The sequence below is a fragment of the Urocitellus parryii genome, chromosome 6 (assembly GCF_045843805.1).
Source record: "Urocitellus parryii isolate mUroPar1 chromosome 6, mUroPar1.hap1, whole genome shotgun sequence".
Lineage (NCBI taxonomy): Eukaryota > Metazoa > Chordata > Mammalia > Rodentia > Sciuridae > Urocitellus > Urocitellus parryii.
Window position 1 is genome coordinate 48,691,907 of NC_135536.1, and position 24,276 is coordinate 48,716,182.

At 35.6% G+C, this 24,276-nt stretch overlaps 1 protein-coding gene across 1 annotated transcript in view; it reads right to left on the bottom strand.

Annotated features, from left to right (window-relative positions):
• Window positions 1-24,276, bottom strand: part of Slc25a21 (solute carrier family 25 member 21) — a 461,783-nt gene that overhangs the window by 187,919 nt on the left and 249,588 nt on the right. Inside the window, exon 2 of the mRNA XM_077800003.1 lies at window positions 14,536-14,584. Within this exon, the coding sequence (XP_077656129.1) occupies window positions 14,536-14,584 (49 nt within the window). The remainder of the gene's footprint in view (window positions 1-14,535; window positions 14,585-24,276) is intronic.

Genomic DNA, 24,276 nt, shown 5'->3' on the forward strand with positions numbered 1-24,276 from the left:
ACCTGATGAGATTGGAAGACTAGAACAAAGACAAATTAAGGAAACTAGAAAGAGAGGCAGACAGGAGGCCACTGGAGAAGAGGTCGCCAGAGAAGGCTGTCTGAGGAGATGACAGTGAAGCTGGGGTATGAAAGTTGAGAAGGAGCCAGTTATTCCAGGAAGAGAAAGGGTGCTAAAGTGTAGTTCCCCAAACAGGAGAGGATCAGTGTATGGAGTGAAGAAATCCCACTCTGAATAGCTTCTAAAGTTACTTTAAACAATGAAAACAGGTTTGGAAATAGCACATCCAATTGGAAGAAACCTCCATGCTAATTTTGGGGAATACCCTCAATTTCCAGGTGGTGTCAAGACCCAGAGAAGTTCCCTTGACTCACAGAGCTGAAGGCCACAGCATTGACCTAGAATGCTGATCTCCTGTGTTCATTATATACCTTCCCAGGTGTCCTGTGGCCTCTCCTGAGTTGATGCAAATTAATCACACTCTTCCCTGAACACTGACTGACAGCCTATCTACAAAGGGTTTGTTTACTAACTTGTCCTTCTTGAGTAAAAATGGGCTAAAACAACTTTAGGATATTATCTAAAAGAAAGAAAATTCTATGAATTGTTTTTTTACTTTTCATAATATAATAGGACACAAATACAGAAATCACATAAATTCTAAGGCTGTTTTTTTTTTTTAGTATTTAGCAGTAATAAGTCAGATCTGGTAATGAGAAGTTGACTATAGTAGGTTATATTTTTCATAAAAAAGTGAAATGCATATCCCAGATAGATTTTGATTACCAAAAATTAATGATATTCAGTTTTATTCACATGGTTTTTGCTCTAATCAGGAAGCATGCAACCTATTCGGTACTCACAAATTTGCACTGGAGAAAATATTCAGTAACCCCCAAATGAGAAAATTTTATCCTGTACGAACTTGGCCCAGAATATATAAACTGCATTTAGTTCTATTTATCGTCTTGCAAACTTCTTCATTATTTCAAAATGAAATCTCAGCTGTGCCCTGATAGCAAAGCAGAAGCAATATAGGCTATTTTAGCCATCTCAACAAGAATATTCTGAGGATTAATCCATTTTCCAGGAATGCCAAACATTATTATGAATTTTGGGTGAAGGTAGACAGTTATATTATCAGCCTTAAATTTGTTTGTTGAAAGAAATTTATGATTTTCATTCTGGCTTCACAAAAAGGGGTAAACTCTAGACTATCCACGATAACCATAATTTTCAGCTGTTCTATAATCCCAACAATTTTAGACTTTATTAGTCTTAATTTCCACTATATGTTCAAAAACAGATTTCCAATGGGTGTGGCCTGAGGTCAGGTTTAGCAGACAGCTAGAGTTTTCTCATCTACAGCAGCTTCTTTTCTCAACACTGCCAGCTTCTCTCATGCCACAGGAAAATCCCAGATAAGTAAATGAGTGTTCTTTCCATGGCACATGAAAATATTTTCATGGAAATATTCCAGGTCTTTTGGGATAGGAACCTGCTCTTTATGGAGGCTACTGAGGCATAAGCACTCCTGGTAATTTTGTTTTACTGCTGGGAGATTGTTTAGAGTTTAACTAGAAGTCATTTAAAATAAAATAAAAATAACAGAAAACAGAAAAGTAAACAATCTTTGTGAACATTTGTTTTACTTTTTTGAGCTGCTGATTGAACCAAAGGTCTTGTACATGCTAAGCATACACTCTACCACTGAGCTACATCCCCTACTCTTTGTTTTCCTTCTTAAATTTAGAGCTAGAACTTATCTCAGCTAGCCCTTGAAATGACAATGAATTAGACATGGCACTAGTTCCAAATTCTCCTTCCAAACACCTGCCCTTAAAATAGACTACCTAAAGGGCTGAGGGGTGTAGCCTAGAGGTAGAGTGCCTGCCTGTTATGTACAAGTCCCTGGGTTTGATCCCCAGCATGGGGGGAAAGAAAAATTATCTGAGAAAAGTTTGTGATTGCATAACAAACACTGAGAAACACAGATCAATTGTTTTTAATTCAAAATAATACCAAAACAGTTTGTTCATTTATATTAAATTATAATAACCCCAAATTAGAATTGAAACTATGACTTAAAAATATCAAAATATCTCACATATGGAAACCTGTGATGTACATTGGCTAAATAAGTAAGTGTTATGATTTGGAAGTTAGTTTTCCCCTAAAAGCTCATGTGTAAGACAATGCAAGAAGGTTTACAGGAGAAATGATTGTGTTATGAGAGTCTTAACCCAACCAGTGAATTAATCCCCTGATTGGATTAACTGAAGGTTAGTAGGGTGTGGCTGAAGTAGGTGGGTACCTGGGAGCACGGCTTTAGGATACATAGTTGGTCTATGGGGAGTAGAAGTCTCTCTCTTTGCATTGTGATCATTGTATGAGCAGTTTCCCTCCCGACACTCTTCCGCAATGATGTTCTGCCTCACCTTGAGCCCCATGAAATAGAGCTGGCTTACTATGAACTGAGATCTCTGAAACTGTGAGCCCCCAAATAAACTTTTCCTCCTCTAAAATTGTTCTTCTCAGATCTTTTAGTGACAGCAGTGGAAAAGCTAACTAAAACAGTAGTCAATAAAATTGCTGAAAATTTAAAAGCAGCTGGGGCAAAACCTTGGATGAATGCTGGGGGGAGGAGCAAAGGAAATGGTCTTCATGTTGATGTTGATTTAGAAGTAAGTCACTTTCCCATGCCAAAGATAAGAGAGGCATTTAAGAATTATTTAACTTTCAGCTTAAAAAAAAAAAGATGTCTATTGAAAAAAACCCTATTGACAGGCATGAAGACATCACCACTTTTCCTTCCCACCTGCTGGCTGGGATCATCACAGAAGGAGAAGCCTTTGTGATCCAGTGGTAAAAAGAGGCAAGAAATATTAAAACAATACACACCTTTGATTGTTAAATAAGGGAGAATTTTCTAAGGATGTTTAATTAGTTGAGGCATAATAGTTACTGTGCTATAAACAGACACTTAATCTTTATTTCTAAAAATTTAGACACACAAATCAAGGAGTAATTAAATACTTTACAAAGGTTCCACATTAAAAGTCATAAAAATAGCATACCCCCTATGAAGTGATTTTAAAAAGAATTCTATTTACAAAAGTAAATTCAGGAGCATTTCAAGATTATAAACTGAGTTACAGTTGATGTAACGTAACTTAGTAATTTTATGTGTAGAGAACTAACTTGATTTTTCTCCTTATTGATAAAACTCAAAAATAATTTGAGTCCATGTCAGCAAGATTCTTTTGGATACGATCTTTTTTTCTCTCCAATACCTCAAATTCTTTGGTGTGTACTTCTCTTTTGTCATTACTGGCCTGGTGAAGAAATGAATATACTTCCCAGTAGCAACAAAAGCTGACAAGCAGGGAGTACTTCCTATGGATAAGGCTGTTATTGTACCCAACCCAGCCCAGGGCTTGGGTTTGTGTTTAGTGGGAGGACCACCAAAATGTAAAGGAGACAGAAGGTCAAGACTTTCTTCTGTTAATGCTTCTGAGTTTTCCAGAGTTGGGATACAACTCACTATTCCAAAGAGAGGAAGAACACTGTCAAAAATAGAAATTCATTGGATTAACCAAAGGGGAATGAAGGGCAGGGAACAGGAGAGAAAAGGAAAGATAGTGAAATGAATCTGACATTACTTTCCTATGTACATATATGAATACACCACAGTGAATCTTACCACCATATACATCCACAACTCTGGGGTTCTAATTAGAATAAGATATATCCTATGCTTGTATAGTTATATAAAGGAATCTACTGTCATGTACAATTAAAAAGAACCAATAAATATGTATATGAAGATACTGTAACCATTTCCTACCATTATATATTGCCATGGATGGATTTAGCTATGTGACAAAGTCCCAATAAAAAATATAGTTTATACAAATGTGGTTCTATTCCTTATTTGTTTTACTTAAGACACATTCTGTCCATGGTTAGAAATAAGCCATGACAGTGGTCTCATCCTGCATTTTTATCTATGATGAGAAATTAGCCATAACCATGATCTAACCCTGAATGTGATCTTAATATTTTACACCACTGGTAAATCACTAACACATGAAAATAACCCAGCTGCTCTTTATTATTACTCTTTTCAATTCTATAGGCTCTACTGCTTTCACTGGATAACCTATCCTCACCTTTCCCCCTGTTCTTTCCTCATTTTAAAGGGATTCTTTCCTTTTTCAAAGAAAAAAAATCTATTGGAGAAAACATTCTTCTTTCTTTGTTTCCACCCCACAGTTCTGTTGGCCCCAATGGTTGTTCAACATTCTCTCGCCTACCTCTAAATTAAGTGTTCATTTAAACTTAACTGCTGTTTTCCCTTCTCTTTGGTAAAAAGGGGCTGTGAATTGCTTCCCAGGCTTTGGCTCCTCCTCACTCTTCTGGGCTCCCAATGAAGCAGCCTCTCACTATAATCCATCCTCAAATTTCTCTTTTTAATAAAGTTTGTGTTGGCCTTATGTCTCTAAATCATTTTAATCCATTAGAGCCATTTACCTTCTCTCTGGAACAACCAATGCTAGCTCCTCTCCCTTCCCCTGGTACTGATTTTTGACCATGTGACCCCACTCAGTAGGACAAAATGTGTTGTTCCTGGCTTTAGATAATAAATTCCTATATCACTCTCACAAATCACAAAACGAGTTCTGGAATGCAAGCTTTTTCCCTTCTACTTCCACTCATTGCTAACAAAGAAATTTTCATAAATGAAATGAATGAGAACCACAGGTTAATGAGATGTTTAATATTAAGAAGAAGAAGAAGAAAAAGGAAGGAATTATTTACATGACTTTTTACAAAACTTCCCATAGAGTATTTAGCAATGGTTCCCAGAGGCCGATCCAGTGACAAGTCTGGGATTACTGCATAAGAACCGCCTGGGAGGTTGTTGAACATAAATATTGCTAGGCCACACCCCTAGAGTTCCTGATTCAGTAGGTCTGAGGTTTGGGAGCCACCGATACAGTGTGTAAATCAATCTCAACAGCTTGAGTAAAAGCCCCATAAGCACATATATAACAACATGCAGATGCCAAATTTTCAACTATGTGAGTCTTTAGAATTTGCACTGTGATTAATATGTTTTGGGAGAAGTATGAGAAGACTTTTCAGTGAAAGTTAAGTCCTAATGGGAAAAAGGATAAAACCCAAGGTGTGTATTGGACTGTCCACTCCTCAGCAGCCTGCAACTATATGTCTACAAGGAGATATGAAATTGCCTCTTCCCTTCTCACCTTCCCCAGCACCCACTAGAAAATATGCAGTTCTTGGACAAGCCTTTACAGGATCAAATTTATTTTAGTTTACACTTGATTTATGCTCTATTAAAAAATGAAACAAAAGCGATAAAATATGACTTAGGGTGAAACAGAATGAACACTTAACTAATTCTCTCTTCCTCAAGCACAATGGCCCCTTTCCCTTCTTGGGAATCAAAATATGAAAGACATGTAAGTTACAGCCCCCTCAGACTGACTCCACAAATCCTTTTTTTCCACACTGAGCTAAGAACCTTCAAATGCATATGTAGTAAAATATCCGCCACCCCACCCGCACCCCTGCCTTGGAACCTGCTTATTTGCATCTATCAACCCACTCTAAGACAGAATTGTTCCTTCAAAGAAACCATGGAATCTTGTTCTTCTTTCCCTAAAAGATCTTCCTACTTCCATTGTGTTCTAGACCTATGTTGTCAAATCCAGGAACCACTATCCTATGTAGCTTTTGAATTTTTGAAATGTGGCTGACTAGTCAATGTTGAGATGTGATCTGTGTGTAAAATAGGCACTGGATTTCAAAGACCTAGAATGAAAAAAATGGGAAATGTTTCAATATTAACTTTATATTGATGAACATGTTATTATGACACCATTTTGGATATAAGATTGAACAGAGAGCCTACAGAATGGGAGAAAATCTTTACCACCTGCACCTCAGATAGGGCGTTCATATACAGGATATACAAAGAACTCAAAAAACTTTACAACAACAACAACAACAAAAATAACCAAATCAATAAGTGGGCAAAGGAACTGAACAGACACTTCACAGAAGAAGAAATACAAATGGTGAACAAATATATGAAAAAAAAATGTTCAACACCTCTAGCAATTAGAGAAATGCAAATTAAAACTGTACTGAGATTCCATCTCACTCCAGTCAGAATGGCAATTATCAAGAATACAAATAACAATAAATGTTGGGGCAGGATATGGGGGAAAAGGTACATTCACATATTGTTTGTGGAACTACAAATAGGTACAACCACTCTGGAAAGCAGTATGGAGATTTCTCAGAAAACTTGGAATGGAGCCATCATTTGACCCAGTTATCCCACTCCTTGGTATTATACTTAAGAACTTAAAATCAGCATACTACAGTGACACAGCCACATCAATGTCTATAGCATCTCCAGTCATAACAGCCAAGCTATGAGACCAAACTAGGTTCCCTTCAACAGATGAATGGTTAAAGAAAATGTGGTACACAATGGAATAGTACTCAGCCATAAATAAAAGAATTCATGGCATTTGATGATAAATAGATAGAACTGGAAAATATCTTGCTATGTGAAATAAGCTAGATAAGCTTATTTATTTATTTATTAGATAGAACTGGAAAATATCTTGCTATGGGAAATAAGCTAGATAAGCCCAAAAATCAAAGCCCAAGTGTTCTTTTTGATATGTGGATGCTAACCCACAATAAGGTAGGGTGCAGAGGGGAAGAACAGAAGTCCTTTGGATTAGACAAAGGGGAATGAAGGAAGGTAGCAGGGAGGAGAATAAGAAAAACAGTAGAATTAATTGGACTTAACTTTCCTATCCTTGTATATGAATACATGACCAGGGTAACTCACATACAACCACAAGAATGGGATCCTAATTAGAATAAGTTATACTCCATGTATGGATAATATATCAAAATATACTCAACTGTCTTATCTATATAAAAAGAACAAATAAAAAAGAAAAAACAAGAAAAATATGTTATTAAAATTAATTTTATGTTTCTTTAAATGTGTCTTTTAGAAAACTTAAAATTATAATGCACTAATAAAAACATAAAAAAATAAAAATAAAAATTATGCCTGTGTTGTGCATTTTATTTCTAGAAAAAGTGCTTTGCTAGGTGAAGACTAGCATTCTGCTTTCCATCTTAGAGATTATTACTTGTATTTTCTCAGTACTCCTGATCCCCTCTCTTGGCTCAGTATACCTACCTCTCATTTGAACATACCTAACTGAAGAGTTCTTGCCTTATTCTGTCTCTGAGTCTCTGTCACAGGCCTGACATGTTTGCCTACCCTTATGTCAAATAATGTCTTCCTTTTTATTCTATTTTTTTTATTTCAACAGATTTTTAATTCCCACTTCTTCCAGAAATCTTCCATTTCTTAAAGAAGACAAAACATCTGTCTATTATTCACTTTCTGGACATTCCAGTTTGGTCACAGAAGTAGCAGGGTTATTTCTGATTTTTTAAAAGAATAGTAATTTATTCATTTACTCAATAACATCCACTGGGCACCTGCTGGAGTCCAGGCACTGTTCTAGCCACAGGGGATACCTAATAATGTCAGCACACAGGCTTAAAATGATGTGTGGAATGATGTCAACAGGAACACATACACTAAACCAGTGTTCTCCTGCCCTCAGACCCAGAAGGACTCTCTGCTTGCAAACACCTTCTGAGGAAGGATTTAAATGCAGTGCTCATATAACACAAGTCTTCCGGCTTGAAAACCTGAAACTGCATGATTATATATTAAATATTTCCCCTCAACCACAATTTGTATATTCCCTTATGTTTCACTGACTACCTTAAAAACTCCATCTTCTTGTATTCTATATTTTGCTGAGCCAGGATTAAACACCATGCTTTCACATGAGTGTGTGTGTGTGACTGTGTATTTATATGGCCATTTATCTCTCACAATGTGGATTCCATTTTTGTTCCCCCTTGGAGGTGAGGAAACTGGGACTAAGGGAAGTTAAATACCTTAATGAGGTCACAGGGGCAATGAGTAAAGAAGTAAGGATTTGAACCTAGGCAATCTCACTTTAGAACCACAGTTATCAACCACTATACAAACACCAAGGACCATTTAAGCATGATGCTGGCACAATCTGGTGCCAAATAATGACTATACAGGAGAATGACATCTGGAGGGGAAGAGAGAAAAAAGAAAGAATATGAGAGAAATATTACTGATTATTTTATTTGAACCCCTAAAGAACATGAAGCCAGAACATACCCTTCGGTCTTCCTAGTTTCCCAAGTAAATAGAATCTTTTATAATTTGTATAATTTCGGGGAGGGTCTACTCACAACTGTATACAAAATTCTGCTTGTGCATAAAGAGAGCTATAAAAAGTGTGTATGTACTCTATAGGAAGAATCTCAAAGGAAATTTGATTCTATACAACTTTCATGTGTACAGCATCTTAGCCAAATATCCTTTTCTAAAATTATGTAGGAGTACTTAGAATAAGCTAGTTGTTATGTGGCAAGCCTCTGTTCACATTAGGCCTATTCCTGGAACTATCCCTACATGGAACAGAATAAGCTATTTTCTATATAGTCAGGTGACACAGTGTCTAAAATCTCTTCATAAAAATTTACCATTTATAATTTCAAATCATCTTTTAAAATGCAACATGTGCTTCTGTTCAACCTGATAGATTGGAAATGCATGCTTATCTCAAACCTTTCTTCAAAGTTCACTAACATGACAGCACCTCAGTCCCACCACTGTTTGTTTGTAGATCCATTTCTCATTCTTCCTTTATTTGGTTCTGCTCAAATGTGGAGGGACTAACCCTTGCCATGCTGGGCCTTCCAAGCTTACATAAGTTCAGCAAGCAAGAGCACTGTTAGGGGGAGACTGAAGAGGATAAGAAGGGAGAAATTAGAGTATTTATCACTTTACTTGTCTGCTCTAGGCAGAGGATCTAGCAGTAGCTGGGTCTCTTTTGAAGCTCCCGCTATAATAGGTAGACCCACCACAATTATAGCTCTACCAGGGTTACCAAAACTTACCTTCTTGCTTTGTCCAATCAGTATGGGGTAGTAGAGCTATTGCTAATCACTGGGTTGCCTCATTACTTCTGTTTGCTCCTTGTCAGTTCTATCTTCTGTATAATTAATTCCTTGCATTAAATTACCATTGTTTCAAATACTTAGGGTATATTTTCTTGGTTGGGTCTTGACTAATATAGCTAGTAAAAGAACAACAATCATAAATAAGCATAAACTAATAAGCACAAAGACGATGAGCAGGAAGTACCCATGGATGGGTGCAACACATATTTTTGTAATATGAAAATGGCTGGAGGAATGGATGAGAGAGATCTGTAGCAGGGGAGAGGCTGCTACACCCTAAGTACTTGAGGAGAAAGATACCAGGAAAAACCCTGGGAAGCTTCAGGCCTTGGGGACACTGGATACTTTGGAAGGTAGGAATATGTGACTGAAAAGAGAAGGATTGCTTTAGAGTCCACACATGTTGTCCTTATCCACCTCCCAGGTAGGAACCTGAAGCTTATTCTTTGGAGGCTGAATCAGCACAACCTCAGACTAGGGATAGCAAAAGACAGGAGAGTGGCTCCTTGCTAGAAACATAGTGTTATAGTTTGGATGTGAGGTTTCGCCCAAAAGCTCACATCTGAGACAATGCAAGAAGGTTCAGAGAAGACATGATTGGGTCAAGAGAGGCTTAACCCAATCAGTGGATTAATCACCTGATGGGATTAATTGAGTGGTAACTGGAGGCCGGTAGGGTATTGGGGTGTAGCTTTGAGTATATATTTTATATTTGGTGAGTGAAGTCTTTCTTTCTGCTTCTTATTACTATGTGAGCTGCTTCCCTTTGCCACACTCTTCTGCCATAACATCCAACCTCACCTCGAGCCCTGAGGAATGGAGTCTGCTGTCTATGGATTGAGAACTCTGAAATCATGAGCCCCAAATAAACTTTGCCTCCTCTACAGTTGTTTTGATTGGGTCCTTTTAGTCACAGCAGAGAAAAAGCTGACTAAAATACGTTGTAATGATGTGGATTTTTTTTTTTATTCTCTGCCACACATGACTTGGAGTAAAAGATTCCTCACTGGAAAAAAAAAAGTGTCCTCAACTATTGACATTGGAAATGGAAGAGGAAGTTTCTAACAAACTAACCAGATCATTGTGGTGGGGGCGGGGGAACAACCACCTTCAACAAGCCCTACCATGTCATTTGCTATTAGTTTGACAGTACGGAAAACAGTAGTGAAAAGGAAACTGTAGAAGCATTTGTGAAAAAAATAGCAACTAGCAATAGTCTTACGAAAATAAAAGAATAAAAATGAGGCAATAATGAACTCCAGGAAAATAAAGCATTAAGTGTCACTTGGTACCGCAGAGGGCAATGTTTGCATAGTCAAAATAATTAAACAGTTCATTACTGATGAAGGGAAGGGAAATAGGGGCTAGGTATAATTATAAATGCCATGAATAACTACACATTTTATTCATATTAGTGCTATATTAGTTTCCTAATCTATTCCATTCCTCTCTTCTAGCTTCTGGTGGTTGCCAGAATCCTTGGTGTACAGTGGCTTTTAGCTGCATAATTCCAATTCCTACTTTTAGTGTCATGTGGCTGTCTTTCCTCCACATCTGTTTCCGTCTCTTCTTATAAGGACACAAGTCATACTGGATTTAGGGCCCACCTATTTTAGTATAATTGCATCTCAATGAATATCATCTACACCAAATAAAGTCACTTTTTGAGGTTCTGAGAAGGACATGATTTGGGGCAGAGAGCATTATTCAATTCAATACAATCAGTATAAGCATAATAGTTAGAAATATGGAAATGAATTCTAATGAAACAGCTAAAAGTCAAGGATTCTTACCTCTGGAATGGAAACTGATGGGTTTAAGGAAATAACATTTATGCTTCTAAGGCTTGGAACAGGCATGCCTATGGCATACTGACACCTAGATACCCTCCTTCAGATCAGAGAAGAGGATCATACTTCTTCTGGTTGACTGGCCAAGAGACTAGTTTTTAACAACAGGTTTGAGAGAAAATGACACTTTTGGTCAGATCTATACTTGCCAGCATGAGACCATCAGCTCTATTCTTTATGCTACAGGGATGGTGAAAGCATGTATGAAAACAGAGTTTCTGTCAACCTGAATGACTTCAGTGAGCATAGTCTCCCATTGCTATGGTCCCTAAAGTCCATATATGAAAATACTAAACCCTAAGGTAATAGATTTAGGAGGTGAAGCATCTGGGAGATGATTAGGTTTTGAACAGGACTAATACTCTTATAAAAGAGATTCTGAATGCTACTTTGCCCTGTCCACCATGTTACTATATAGTGAGAAGGGGCTGACTATGTGCCAGGAAATGGACCCTCACCAGCACCAAATCAAGGCAAATGCCTTGATCTTTCACTTTCTGGACTCCATAATTGTGAGAAATAAATTTCTGTTGTTTATTAGCCACCCATAATGGTGTTTTGTTGTCACAGCCTGAATGGACTAAGATACCTACTCATATTAAACTGAAGTGGGAATGACCCCCTCCCCCAATCCTTGTAATCTATTGAGATTTGTGGCTTGTTACTGATGTTATAGCAGCATAACCTAGTCTATCTTGTTGAACACAAGGCTTGGGGTTAATATTTGAATTTTATACAATGAATGCTTACTATTGTGATAAAAGTAAAAATGAATAAATAAGTTGTAAATGAGAATGTAAGAAATAACAGCATTAGTAATTTTAGTAGGTTTTTTTTTAAGTGCATGGTATTCCAAGAACACTGGATTCTAAGTTGCTGTAGGCATTGTCAGAGTGTGGCATGGAAGAGGGGCATGGTGGCACACACTTATAATTCTAGCTACTCAAAAGACTATGGTGAGAGTATTGAGAGTATAAGCCCAGCCTGGGCAACATAGCAAGACCTGGTCTCAACAGCAACAGCAGCAACAACAATAAAAAGTAGGGCATGGGATCATCAGATCAAACAAACCTCATAACTTTTTAATAACTGTTTTCCCTCTCCTTGGATATTATTACTTGAACAGTAGTACACTGAATTAATCCAAGTATGGTATAGCTCATTTCTACAATATCTCATGTGTTGGATATAGCAAAATGAATGTGTTTATTTCTTGGGAGTCTAGTCTTTACTTTTTGGGTTCTTTTTGTGCCTAATCCTTTTCTTTGCTGAATGAAAAACAATAGATTCTAAAAATTTATTTTCAAAATCTTTTCTCAAAGGTTGTTTTTTTTTCCATTCTGCAAATGATCAATTGCATTCTTTGGCATGAATTTATCCCCATTTAAAAATCTAGTCATCTCCTGTAGAACGTAAGAGTAAAGAGATTCCAATACTTTAGTCTGCTCCTGTCCAATCACTATCACCATTATATCAATTGCCTAATTGGTAAATCCCATTGATCTTTCCATCAATCTTCCATTGCATAGTTAGTTGCAAATACTCTGGGTTTCCAGTTTTCTCTATGGTTGGGGTCTTTATTCAATACACTTTTTATTGCTGTGCAGGTCAAGTACCATCTAGTATCCAGTTATCATCTTCAGGGTACCTGGAAGGGTTGTATTATTCTTTCCCCTTGAAGTTAGGCAAGGGCATGTGCTAATTACAATTAATGAATGCCATTTTCATGAAAATATTTATATAACAATGAATATATAAACCTCCAGTTATTTGGCACATCTATTTCAAGAAGTAAGCAATTCAATTCTAGTCCAGCAAAATGAAACAGTTTTGAAAGTTCATGGTCATGAGGTTCCTATGCCTCAAAGAGCTCACAATTTGAGCTCTTTGAGGCATAGCTAGTCTGGAACCCACATGCTAGGTGCTCAAAAACATATTTGTTGAGTGAATGAATGAAGAATTGGGGGGAAATGAGTGAATGATCATAATTTCAATATCACATCTTGTTTAAATCATTCTTATATCTCTATATACCCATTTGAAAACTAATTTAGAGAGTCACCCTTAAATGAGTAAGAATTTATTCCTGAGTAAGACTAGAAACAATATTATGGTTTTTTAAAGAAAGTGAACACAGATTCTTAGCATGAGTATTGCTTCTGTTTCTGAAACCTATAACAAAAGATGATCCAGGGTCCTTGAATTTGAATGAAATTTGTGATTTTTCTTCTTTATCTGTTTTGGTTTAATGACTTGAAGCTGTTTCCGACTGAATTTTGTATCCTTACAAAATCTGTATGCTGAAACTCAAATCCCCAGTGTGATGGTATTTGGAAGTGAACTTTTGGGAAGTGATTAGGTTTAGAAGTCATGAGGGCGAAACATCCATCATGGAAATAGTGACTTTATAAGAAAAGGAAGAGACAGCAGAGCTTTCTGTCATGGCCAAGTGAGGATACAGTGAGAAGAAGGCTGTCTGCAAACCAAGGAGAGGGCCCTCACAAAGAAATGAGCTTCTCTGACCTTGATTTTAGACTCTCCAACTTCCAAAACTATGAGAAATACTCATCAGTTATTTAAGTCACCCAGCCATGTTTTTTGTTACAGCAGCTAAGTCAGACGCCAAATTCTCATTTTCTCTTTTTCAATGAGAAATGTAATATTATTTACACTTTAAATTATTAATATTAATATTATTACACTTTTCCAGAAACCAGTCTAAGATTCTCCAGATTCTGTAGATAAAGTAACATGACCATACAGTGACTACTCTGACTTATTAAGTATTTCCTGAGACAGTAATGATTTGATCAACTACCATTGTTGGATAGCACTCTTAGGCTTCAACCAATAAATGGAGACTTTCATTAAACTCTAACAACTTCTAATGGCAATAGGGAGTTCCATAATTCAACCACAGGATAAACTTTTTAAAAATACTTTAGGATCATATTAAACCTTATAAGATTTTGTTATTTTTGTTTTGTTTTTTGTTTGTTTGTTTTTGCTCTTGGTAGATAGATATAATACTTTGCCCTGATTTTTATCTCCCTTCAAGAGCAAATTCATTTCCCTAGAAACATGGTATTTTGAATTGGTAAAGAGTTATAGGAATAAATTCTTTAGGCACCATTTAAGAAGCTTACTTGAAATTTTGGAGTCTCACACCAAATGCTTACTATTAAATAGCAATATGTTATATGAAATGTCAAATGAAAATGCTATCATAATTCACTGGATAAAGTTGAATTTTTACATCATTTTGATAAATTTTCCTCATTTACCAATATGGCCACAAATCATAACTTAAGGTTGTCAAGTGAAGGCAATAAAATATTATATACCTTCAGATGACCTCTATCCAGAAATTCTTTTCACTGTTCACATTTTATCTGTCAAATAGTACTTTCTTTAAAAAGCAAAAACAAATGCCATTATAGGGAGAAGCTACCAGCCTGGGACAAGTTCTAGCATTTAGAACTCTGACAGATTTTAATTTGGATATCAGCCAAAGTCAATAAAACTTGTTCATGCAGAAACTTACCTGGTTTTCACCACATCCAGGGGGTGCATCAGGCAAATTTCTACAAGACCTGAAAGATGATAAAGGATAGTCCAATAAACACTTATGTAAACACTGGTTCTTATTCCTTGACCCTATTAATTTCTCAAAGTTGAAGATCCAAATAAAGAATTTGGAACTTTGGACCTGACAACCAATAGAAGTAGACTAGTTACAAAAGACAAAAGCTTAACATGATTTTATTTCAATAGGAGTAGAATTTTTGAGTATTTTCTTAAAAGTGCTCTGTAGCTTAGTAGGGCTAATGGGGAAAAATGAAACAGGAATCAGCCTGTATTCCAATCATGTAAGCATGTATTATTGCAATCTCAATCCAGCTCAATTGATAAAGACTGGGAACATCTATTATTTAGAGAAATAAACATTAAAATGGAATCAGATGAACTGTTACCATAGGCTAGAAGTGGCCTCAAGAAACTGAATCATACTATGTACTTCTTGGCAAAATTGTATTACCTAGTATGAAATCACAGCCTAAATAATGTGTTAGGGAATAGATTTTAATAATTTCTCTTTTTTCATCAAATTGAAAGTCTAACATAAGAAAGAAGATGACTCAAATATCCAGTTCCATTTAACAATCTATCCTAATTGGTAGTTTAAGACACATTAATTAATTGCTAGTTCAAGACCTAGAAAATTTGCTCTCACCAAGCTGGTATTTAAATTTAAATTCATCAGTCTCAGATAAACACAAAATAAAATGATTTAATCTTCTCACTCATGCATAATATAAAAATTATATTGCCAATCATCAACTATAAAACCACTTTTCCTGGGAAGGGGGAACATTAGAACTTCATAGTAACTTGAGGAGGGTTGTGAAAAATGCACAAGAAACTTAAATAATTATAGATTTATATCAGTGCTTTTCTAATAGACCTTTTTTAAATTTTACATTCAATATAAAACCAGAATAATAGACACTTAAGAGATAAAATAGCATGCTGGGGTTGTGGCTCAGCAATAGTGCGCTCACCTAGCATATGCAAGTTGCTGGGTTCAATCCTCAGCACCACATAAAAATGAATAAATAAAATAAAGTTATTGCATCCAACTACAACTAAAAAGCATATTTAAAAAATTTTTAAAAATAAAATATCTACAAGTGAAGTTTACTTTTTAATGGGCTAAACTATATAAACCTTCTACTCATTTTATGGATAAAAACAATAAAAACTTAAGCAAGCTACAGTATGAAAATAATTTGAAAAACATAAAAAGAATCATACTGTATATCAGGAAGTTAAAATCTTTCATTGCTATTTTCATTTGAGGCAACTGCTGCTTTATCACAATTAACAAGCAAAATAGACTTGCTACTTGATTTGTTTAAAGTAGGAGAAAGACTAATTTTATAAAGCTGGACATAAAACTTAAGGAAACCCAAAAGTATACTGATGTTGTAAACTTAATATATCATAAATGTTTTTGGTGTTTCTACAGATTTGTGGCACTTTAGTGAGCATAACAATTCTGTATGGTTCCAATGAAGCTGGGAACGTGACTACTATGGGCACAGGAAGGCATACTATGGGCTAGCCTCTGAACTTGTAAGTTAGGATATTACTGAATGAATGTTCCCTTCTGCTTAAGTACATGCCTTCACGGGGGCCAATATTGCTGGGAAAGGATTAACATTAGCTTGTTTTTAATGCTTCTCCCACTTTCCATCTTTTCTGAGAGGCTGTCCTGGCCCATTCAACCCAAACCTACACTGAACATTAGTTCCACCCTCTTTCCTCTGATAAAAGCTGAGCTATACCTCTTTTCCTAATAAAAGTACAAACACTGTCATGCAACGATTAGTTGACAAAAGAACAGCTTCTCAGTATTCAATTTCTTGGGATTTTTCTTTGTTTCTAGAATGTTTTACTCCTATAAGGACACACATACATACACACACACACACACACACACACACACACACACACACACACACACACATACTTCTTCTGAGAATTCTACTCATCTTCAAATCTCAATTTTGGCAACCATTTTCCCAGAAATCCTGGGGCAGAGATGATTAGTTATCCTCTCGTATTCATCCCCTCTTTTTTTCTGGCTACCTAGAATAAATAATGCATTTCCCAGTTTTCCCTGCTGCTGGACATTGCCATGTGACTAAGTTCTGGCTAATGGGATGTAAGTAAAAGTGGCTTGAGCAACATCTAGAAGTCTTTCAATGGCAGAGAAATTGTTCCTGTCATTATTTCCCCTCCTTCCTATTGTGGAATGGGGAAATGGAGTTGAAATAGCCATCTTGGACAAGGTGACTTTGGGAATTGAGGCCACAAATAGCATAGTAACAAGACAGAAGTAGTCCTTGACATTGTGGAGTTGTAGTCTGTCTACCTCCAGATATTCATTTTGGAGAAAATTTTCTGTTTACTTTAAACTACTGCTATTTGCATTTCTGCCACATGCAATTGACCTAATTCTGTCTGATTAGGAGCCATTTGATGTGCACTACCAGAACCCTGAGCTTGTATTCTGACACTGCAACCATCTATGTTCTTGTCTGAAAGCTCCATGAGGGCAGAAACTCCACCTGCTTTGTTCATCTTTGCATTCTTATCACTTTGCATGATGATTGCACTCGGTAAGATCAAGAAAATATTTGCTGAATAAACAAATAAACGCTGAGTTGTGTTTCTGTGCATGCCATCATAATTCTCAAAATAAACTGAACTGGTAGCTACTTATTCTGCACTTATTTCATTAGTTCGAACATTATACAAATAAGCAGGTAAGGGCAGAGAAGTAATCATAAAAATGATACTAAATAAAGCATAAGAAGTACTTGAATACAGAATTGCAATGTTGTTTATCACACATCTAGATGTTCAGCTATTAAGTAAATGTGGAAAGACAACCAGCAAACTAATACCTAATAGATTGACAAATGATTGTTGCAAGCTGTGTGATTTCATGGTATTGTGCAAGGTACTGGGAACAGACTGATACAGCATGGGGGCTGCTGGAAAGGCTGAAGGATTTCAAAGGTCTATGCAGAAGTGACTCATTGAACTGGGTGCAGTGGCTCATCCCTGTAATCCCAGCAATTTGGGAGACTGAGGCAGGAGGATCACAAGTTCGAGGCCAGCCTTAGCAACTGAGTGAGAATTTGTTTTTTAAAAAAGTGACACCACTGTAATGATTTAGATATGAGGAATTCCCTAAAATCTCATGTGTGAGAGAGTGCAAGAAAATTTAGAGGTGAAATAATTGGGTTATGAGAGTTTTAACCTAATCAGTGCATTAATCCCCTCTTAGGGATTAACTGGGTGTTAATTGTAGGCAGGTAGGGTATGGCTGGAGTGGGTGGGTCATTGATGCACAACTTTGGGGTCTATATTTTGTCCATGGTGAGAGAACTCTGTGCTTTCTGGTGCCATGTTCTGAGCCTTCCTCCACCACTCTTCTCCCATGATGTTCTGCCTCACCTCCAGCTCAGAGCGATGGAGTAGGCCATCTGTGGACCGAGAACTCTGAAACTGTGAGTGCCAAGTAAACTTTTCTCTGCTAAAATTGTTCTAATCAGGTCTTTTTGTTACAGCAGTGAAAAAGCTGAGTAAAATACTCACTGAGGAAGGTATATAAAGGGAAGATATCAAACAGAAAAAAGTAACATACATATAATCATCTTTCAATCACAGTGATTTAGTGTTGCTATTTACAATTAAAAATGTTGTTATTTATGTTCTGCATCAGTTCAAGCCTTATGTGACTGTTTCCTTTCATCCCAATTTGTCACCCTTCTTCAAACAGTATGTTATAGATCACATAAAACAAATGACAGGGGGCTGGGGATGTGGCTCAAGCGGTAGCGCGCTCGCCTGGCATGCGTGCGGCCTGGGTTCGATCTTCAGCACCACATATAAACAAAGATGTTGTGTCCGCTGAGAATTAAAATAAATAAATATTAAAAAATTCTCTCTCTCTCTCTCTCTCATCTCTCTCTTAAAAAATGTTTTTAAAAAATAAAAAATAAAACAATGACAAAAATATAAACAAATATTTTTCAATTTTTAAGTAAAAATGTAATCTGTGGTCTTGGAATACTTTGTATTTTGTTATTTCTTGTCCTAAGTCACAAGGATGATTTCTGTGAGGTAAAGTGATATATTTTAAAAATAAGTATCTCACAAGGAAGCAGTTCTAAGGTTTTCACCTTCTTTGCCAGCAACCACTGGTAGATATCTTATAACTCAAAGATATCCTTTTTCTTTAGAGCTAGGAATAGAAAACCACATCAAAGTCATCACTACCCAGAAAGGACAGGGTTGTACTTTTTTTTTTTTTTTTCATTCTGGAGACTTAAAATGCTTACAACATAAACCAGAGGATTTCTTTCTTTCTTTTTTTATTTACCCATCTCTTTACCCAGAGAAGGTCTCAAAAAATTGACAATAGCAAGTGCATTACTGCAATGATGGGCTGATTGACTATGGAACATATGCACCCCTTGCTAACTCCCTAATTGAATTCTAGAGACTAGAAATCTAGATACTTGTTGTCATTCCTGTGCCTGCCTTCACCCAGGAACAGTGTTGCTGTGGACTTCCATGACTCATTTATTTATTTATTTTTGCAGTACTGGGGTTGAACACAGGGGCATACTAACACTGAGCTGTCTCCAGACCTTTTTTATTTGTATTTTAACATAGGTTCTCACTAAATTGCCAAGGCTGGCCTCAAATTTGTGACTCCCCTGCCACAGACTCTCAAGTTGCTGGGATTACCAGTGTGTGCCACTGTGCCTGGCTTCAGTGACCATTTTAGCAAAGAATGTAGGCTTATGGGAAACAAACTGGATGACCCAAAGTTGAATATAAATTATTAAAGAAGAATATTGAGAGATTCTTTAGTTAAAGTCTTAAGATTGATTTTAATTATATGCAATCTTATTATACATTCATCTGTCCTGAGATGCATTTTTGAGAATAGAATATTCTAAATCTATTCTGCCTTATTTTTACTGAATCAATTTACCACTCCTCTTTCAAAAGTTCCATTCTTTACACCAATTATATCATATTAACCTTATAATTCCATTACAATCACACTATATCTATATCAAGATTAGCATTTATCATACCATGCTATGGTTGGCAATATGTAGAAACATATAAAAATTTGTCCACAACACATGCCTATACCTAGTAGCTTCTCAATAAATGTTGGGGGAAATCCTGAATTACAATAAAACAACAACAAAAAACCCTATTAAAATGATAGTATTCCTTTTCAATAGTTTGTAGAACGTGAAGTTATGAGAAGTTAGTGTGCACAGTGGGAACTCACTCAATCCAAAGAATTCATAATTCTTTTTTAATCTTGATAGTATTTGCTTTTGAAATTTTGTCTTATTTTTAATTGATAAGACAGTTGTGTATATTTATGGTGTACAATGTGATGTTTTGATATAAGGTTGCATTGTAATATGATTAGCTCAAGTCAATTAACATACTCATTACCTTGCATAGTTATCTATTCTTTTGGGTGGAAATATTTAAAATCTATTCTTTAAACAATTTTGAAATAGGCAATGCCTAATTATAGTTGCTATTATGTGTAATAGATTACTAACGCTTATTCTTCCTGTCAGGCTGAAACTTTGAACTTTTGATCAACATGTCCCTTTCCCCATCCAACCTCCTCCCTGGTTTCTGGTGATCAGCATTCTAATTTCTTCTTCCATGATTTTGACTTTTTTGGAATAACATATATAAGTGAGGTCATGCATTACTTGTCTTTCTGTGTCTATATTATTTCACTTGGCATAATATCTTCCAGATTTATCCCTGAAGTCACAAATGACATGTTTCTTATTTTTTAAGGCCTAATAGTATTCCTCTGTGTGTGTGTGTTTGTGTGTGTATGTGTATGTGTGTGTATCTCACATTTTCCTTACCCATTCACCTGATGATGGACACTTAGAATTCAGATTGATGACATCTATTGTAAATTGTGCTTCAATAAACATGGGGGTTGGATGTTTCTTGAGTAAACTGATTTTAATTCCTTTAGATATATCCCCAGATATGTAATTGCTCTATTATTTGGCAATTCCAATTTTAGTTTTTTGAGAAGCCTCTATTGTGTTATCCATAAAGGCTGCATTTATAGTCCTACCAACAGTATATGAATTTCCCTTTCTCCATATCCTTTCAAATGTTTGTTATTTTTTGCATGTTTGATCTAGACTCTGTAACAGATCACTAAAGTTTATTCCTTCTGTCTAGCTAAAACTTTGGACCTTTGGTCAACATGTTCCCATTCCCCATCCAACTCCCTCTCCAGCTTCTGGCAACCACCATTCTACTCTCTACCATTCTATGTGGGATGAGATGACATCTCCTTGTAGCTTTGATTTGAATTTCCCTGATGATTGGTGATGCTGGGAATATTTTCATGTGTTTGTTGTCTATTTGCATATCTTCTTAATGTCTGTTTAGGTACTTTGCCCACTTTTAAATCCAATATTTGTTTTCTTGCTATTAATTTATTTGAGTTTTTTGTTTGTTTGTTTGTACCACGGATTGAACACAGGGGCATTTAACCACTGAACACATCCCCAGCCCCTTTTAAAAATTTTAATTTAGAGACAGGTTCTAGCTAAGTTGCTTTAAGGCCTCACTAAATTGTTGAGGCTCATTTTGAACTTGGGATTCTCCTGCTTCAGCCTCTTGAGCCACTTGGATTATAGGTGTGCACCACCATGCCCAGCTTGAGTTCTTTATCAGATCTATAGAAATTCCATATTTTTCTTTTTCTTGTCAGTGCTTTTGGAGTATTATCCAAGAAATATTTATCTAGATCAATGATGTGGGACATTCTCCTTCCATTTGCTAGTAATTTTACAACTGTAGGTCTTATATTCAAGTCCTTATTTCATTTTGTCTTGATTTTGTGTATGATGTAAGATAAAGGGTCTAATTTCATTCTTCTGCCTGTGGATATCCAGTTGTTCCAACATCATTTATCAAAGAGACAATTCTTTCTCCATGTGTGTTCTTGAAATCTTTGTCAAATATCAACTGACTTTAAAGGCACGAATTTATTTCATGACTCTCAATCCTGTTCCACTGGGTCTATATGTCTGATTTTATGCCAGTACCATGGTGTTTTGATTACTAAAGCTTTGTAATAGATTTTGAAATCAGGTATATGATAACTTTAGCTTTTTTTCTTTTTACTCCAGATTACTTTGGTTATCTGTTAAGTGGCTATTCTTTGGTAGTTCCATATAAATTTTAGAATATTTTTCAATTTCTGTGAAAAATAACATTGAAGTTAATAGGGATCCCTTTGAATCCTAATGACACTTGGGATGTATAGATATTTTATCAAAATTAATTCTTACAACCCATAAATAAGGATAATTTTTCCATTTATTTGTTTCATATGCATAATAATGTTTAAGATGGGAAATAAGTGGGCTGATAGGTTTTGAATTCATATCCATCCTTTGAATGAATGGTAAGTAAAATTTTACAAAGCAGAAAAATCTCAATGCAGTGAGAAGCATTGAGGCATTCAAGCATCCCCAACATGTCAGTTGTAAGTTAAACCCATGTTTTCTTTTTATCAGGCCAAAAATCTTTGCATTGCACTACAGCCCCTTCTTGGCATTTTAAAATCAAACCTAAGATCTCTCTTTTGGTCTTTGATGTTAACACTGTTTAAATCATTAACTGATTTTGCATGGTATTTTTACTCTTTAAAATATAAAATAATTATTTTTATTATTAAAGAGAATCACAGACAGATGGTTTCATACTGTGCAAATTTCAAATTTAAAAACAGAACAGCTATAGACAGAACTGATATTTTTTCATCTACTCTACTAGTCAAGCAAATCATTACAACATCCTATTTGATAGCCTGCCCAGAAAATGTGGTAGCCCTACTGAATTATAAGCAATGTGAGACTCATAAAGGGAAATTAAATATATTATGCTTTTCCCTAATAACAGGGAAGGTACATTACCTTATTACCATTGTGGCACAGTAAATTAATATTATGCACACTGAATTTGCCAAAAAGATAATATATTTGGTAGGTTTGAAAGATATTATTAAAAGTTATGTGTTTGGGCAAGCCATAGTCTCCCTTAAAAAACTTGAAGCAAATATTTTTATATAAGTTTACTACTAGCATGGCATTTTTTTTAAAAGAAACTAACACTAAGCAATGGTCATTAGCATATTATTTACCAGGAATGCAATAGTTTCCTCATTCCATACTGCCTACTCTCACAGTTTGCTATCTAATTGACTTAATAATTTAAGGAACTATATTTTGAAGGTATAAACATGCATTATAAACATTATCCTCTAGGAATGTTGTTAAATGGAACATATCCAAAAGGAGGGAGAAAAACTAAAGCAGGGTTCAAAAATAAGTGAACTTTAAAAAAAATCATTTGAAAGGCAAAAATGGTCTAAAAATTATTAAACTAATAAAATGTCAGTTTTGAAATTTGAAAAAAATGAATACAGCAATCATACAAGCAAATATAGGTCACCAAAGATGGTAGGACTGTAAATATTATAATCACTTTGGAAAACAGTACAGAAATTCCTCAAAAGACTAGTAATGGCTGGGTGTGATGATACATGCCTGTAATCCCAGCAGCTCGGGACACAGGCAGGAGGATGGTGAGTTCAAAGCCAACCTCAGCAAAAGCAAGGGACTAAGCAACTTAGTGAGACCCTGTCTCTAAATAAAATACAAAATAGGGTTGGGGTTGTGGCTCAGTGGTTGAATGCCCCAGAGTTCAATCTTTGGTACTCCTCTACCAAAAAAAAAAAAAGAAAAAAGAAAAGTAAAGAAAAAGGAAAAAAAAGACTAATAATGGAAATACCATATGATTCAGCTATCCCACTCCTTGGTATTTATCCAAAAGATCTAAAATCAGCATATTATAGTGTTATATGCATACCAATATTTATAGCAGCACAATTCTCTACAGCCAAATCATTGAAGCAGCCTAGATGCCCATCAACAGATGAATGAATAAAGAAAATGTGAAATACACACACACACACACACACACACACACACACAAACACTATGGTGTTTTACTCAACCACAAGAAGAATAAATTTATGTCATTTGCTGGTAAATGGATGGAACTGGAGAACATCATGTTGAGTGAAATAAGTCAGACCCAGAAAGTCAAGGTTTGAATGCTTTCTCTCATATGAGGAAGCTAGAAAGAAACGAGGAATTTTAAAAAGCAGGGATTTCATGAAAACAGAAGAGTGATCTGTGGAATAGAGATAGGGGATGGAGAAGGAGGGATAAGAAAGGAAAGGTACTGTGGAATTAAACAGATCAAATTATACTATGTGCACATATAAATATATCACAATGAATTTTACTTTTATGTATAACTGTCACACACCAATTCAAAAACAATAAATAAATAGAAGGAAGACCAATAAAGTAGAAAAAGGGAGTTAGAAGAAGGGATAATGGGAGAGAAAAGGGATTAAAATGCAACAAAATAAATTGTATGAATTTATGAATATACTGAAATGAATACTATATTATATGTGACTATCATACACTAATAAAAACATCAATAATAAAAAAGGGTTATTTTCCTAATAATAAAAATAAAATGCATTGTAAGACTTGGAATCTACAGTAGAAAGTTCTAAAAAATAAATGGATATGCTTTATATTCA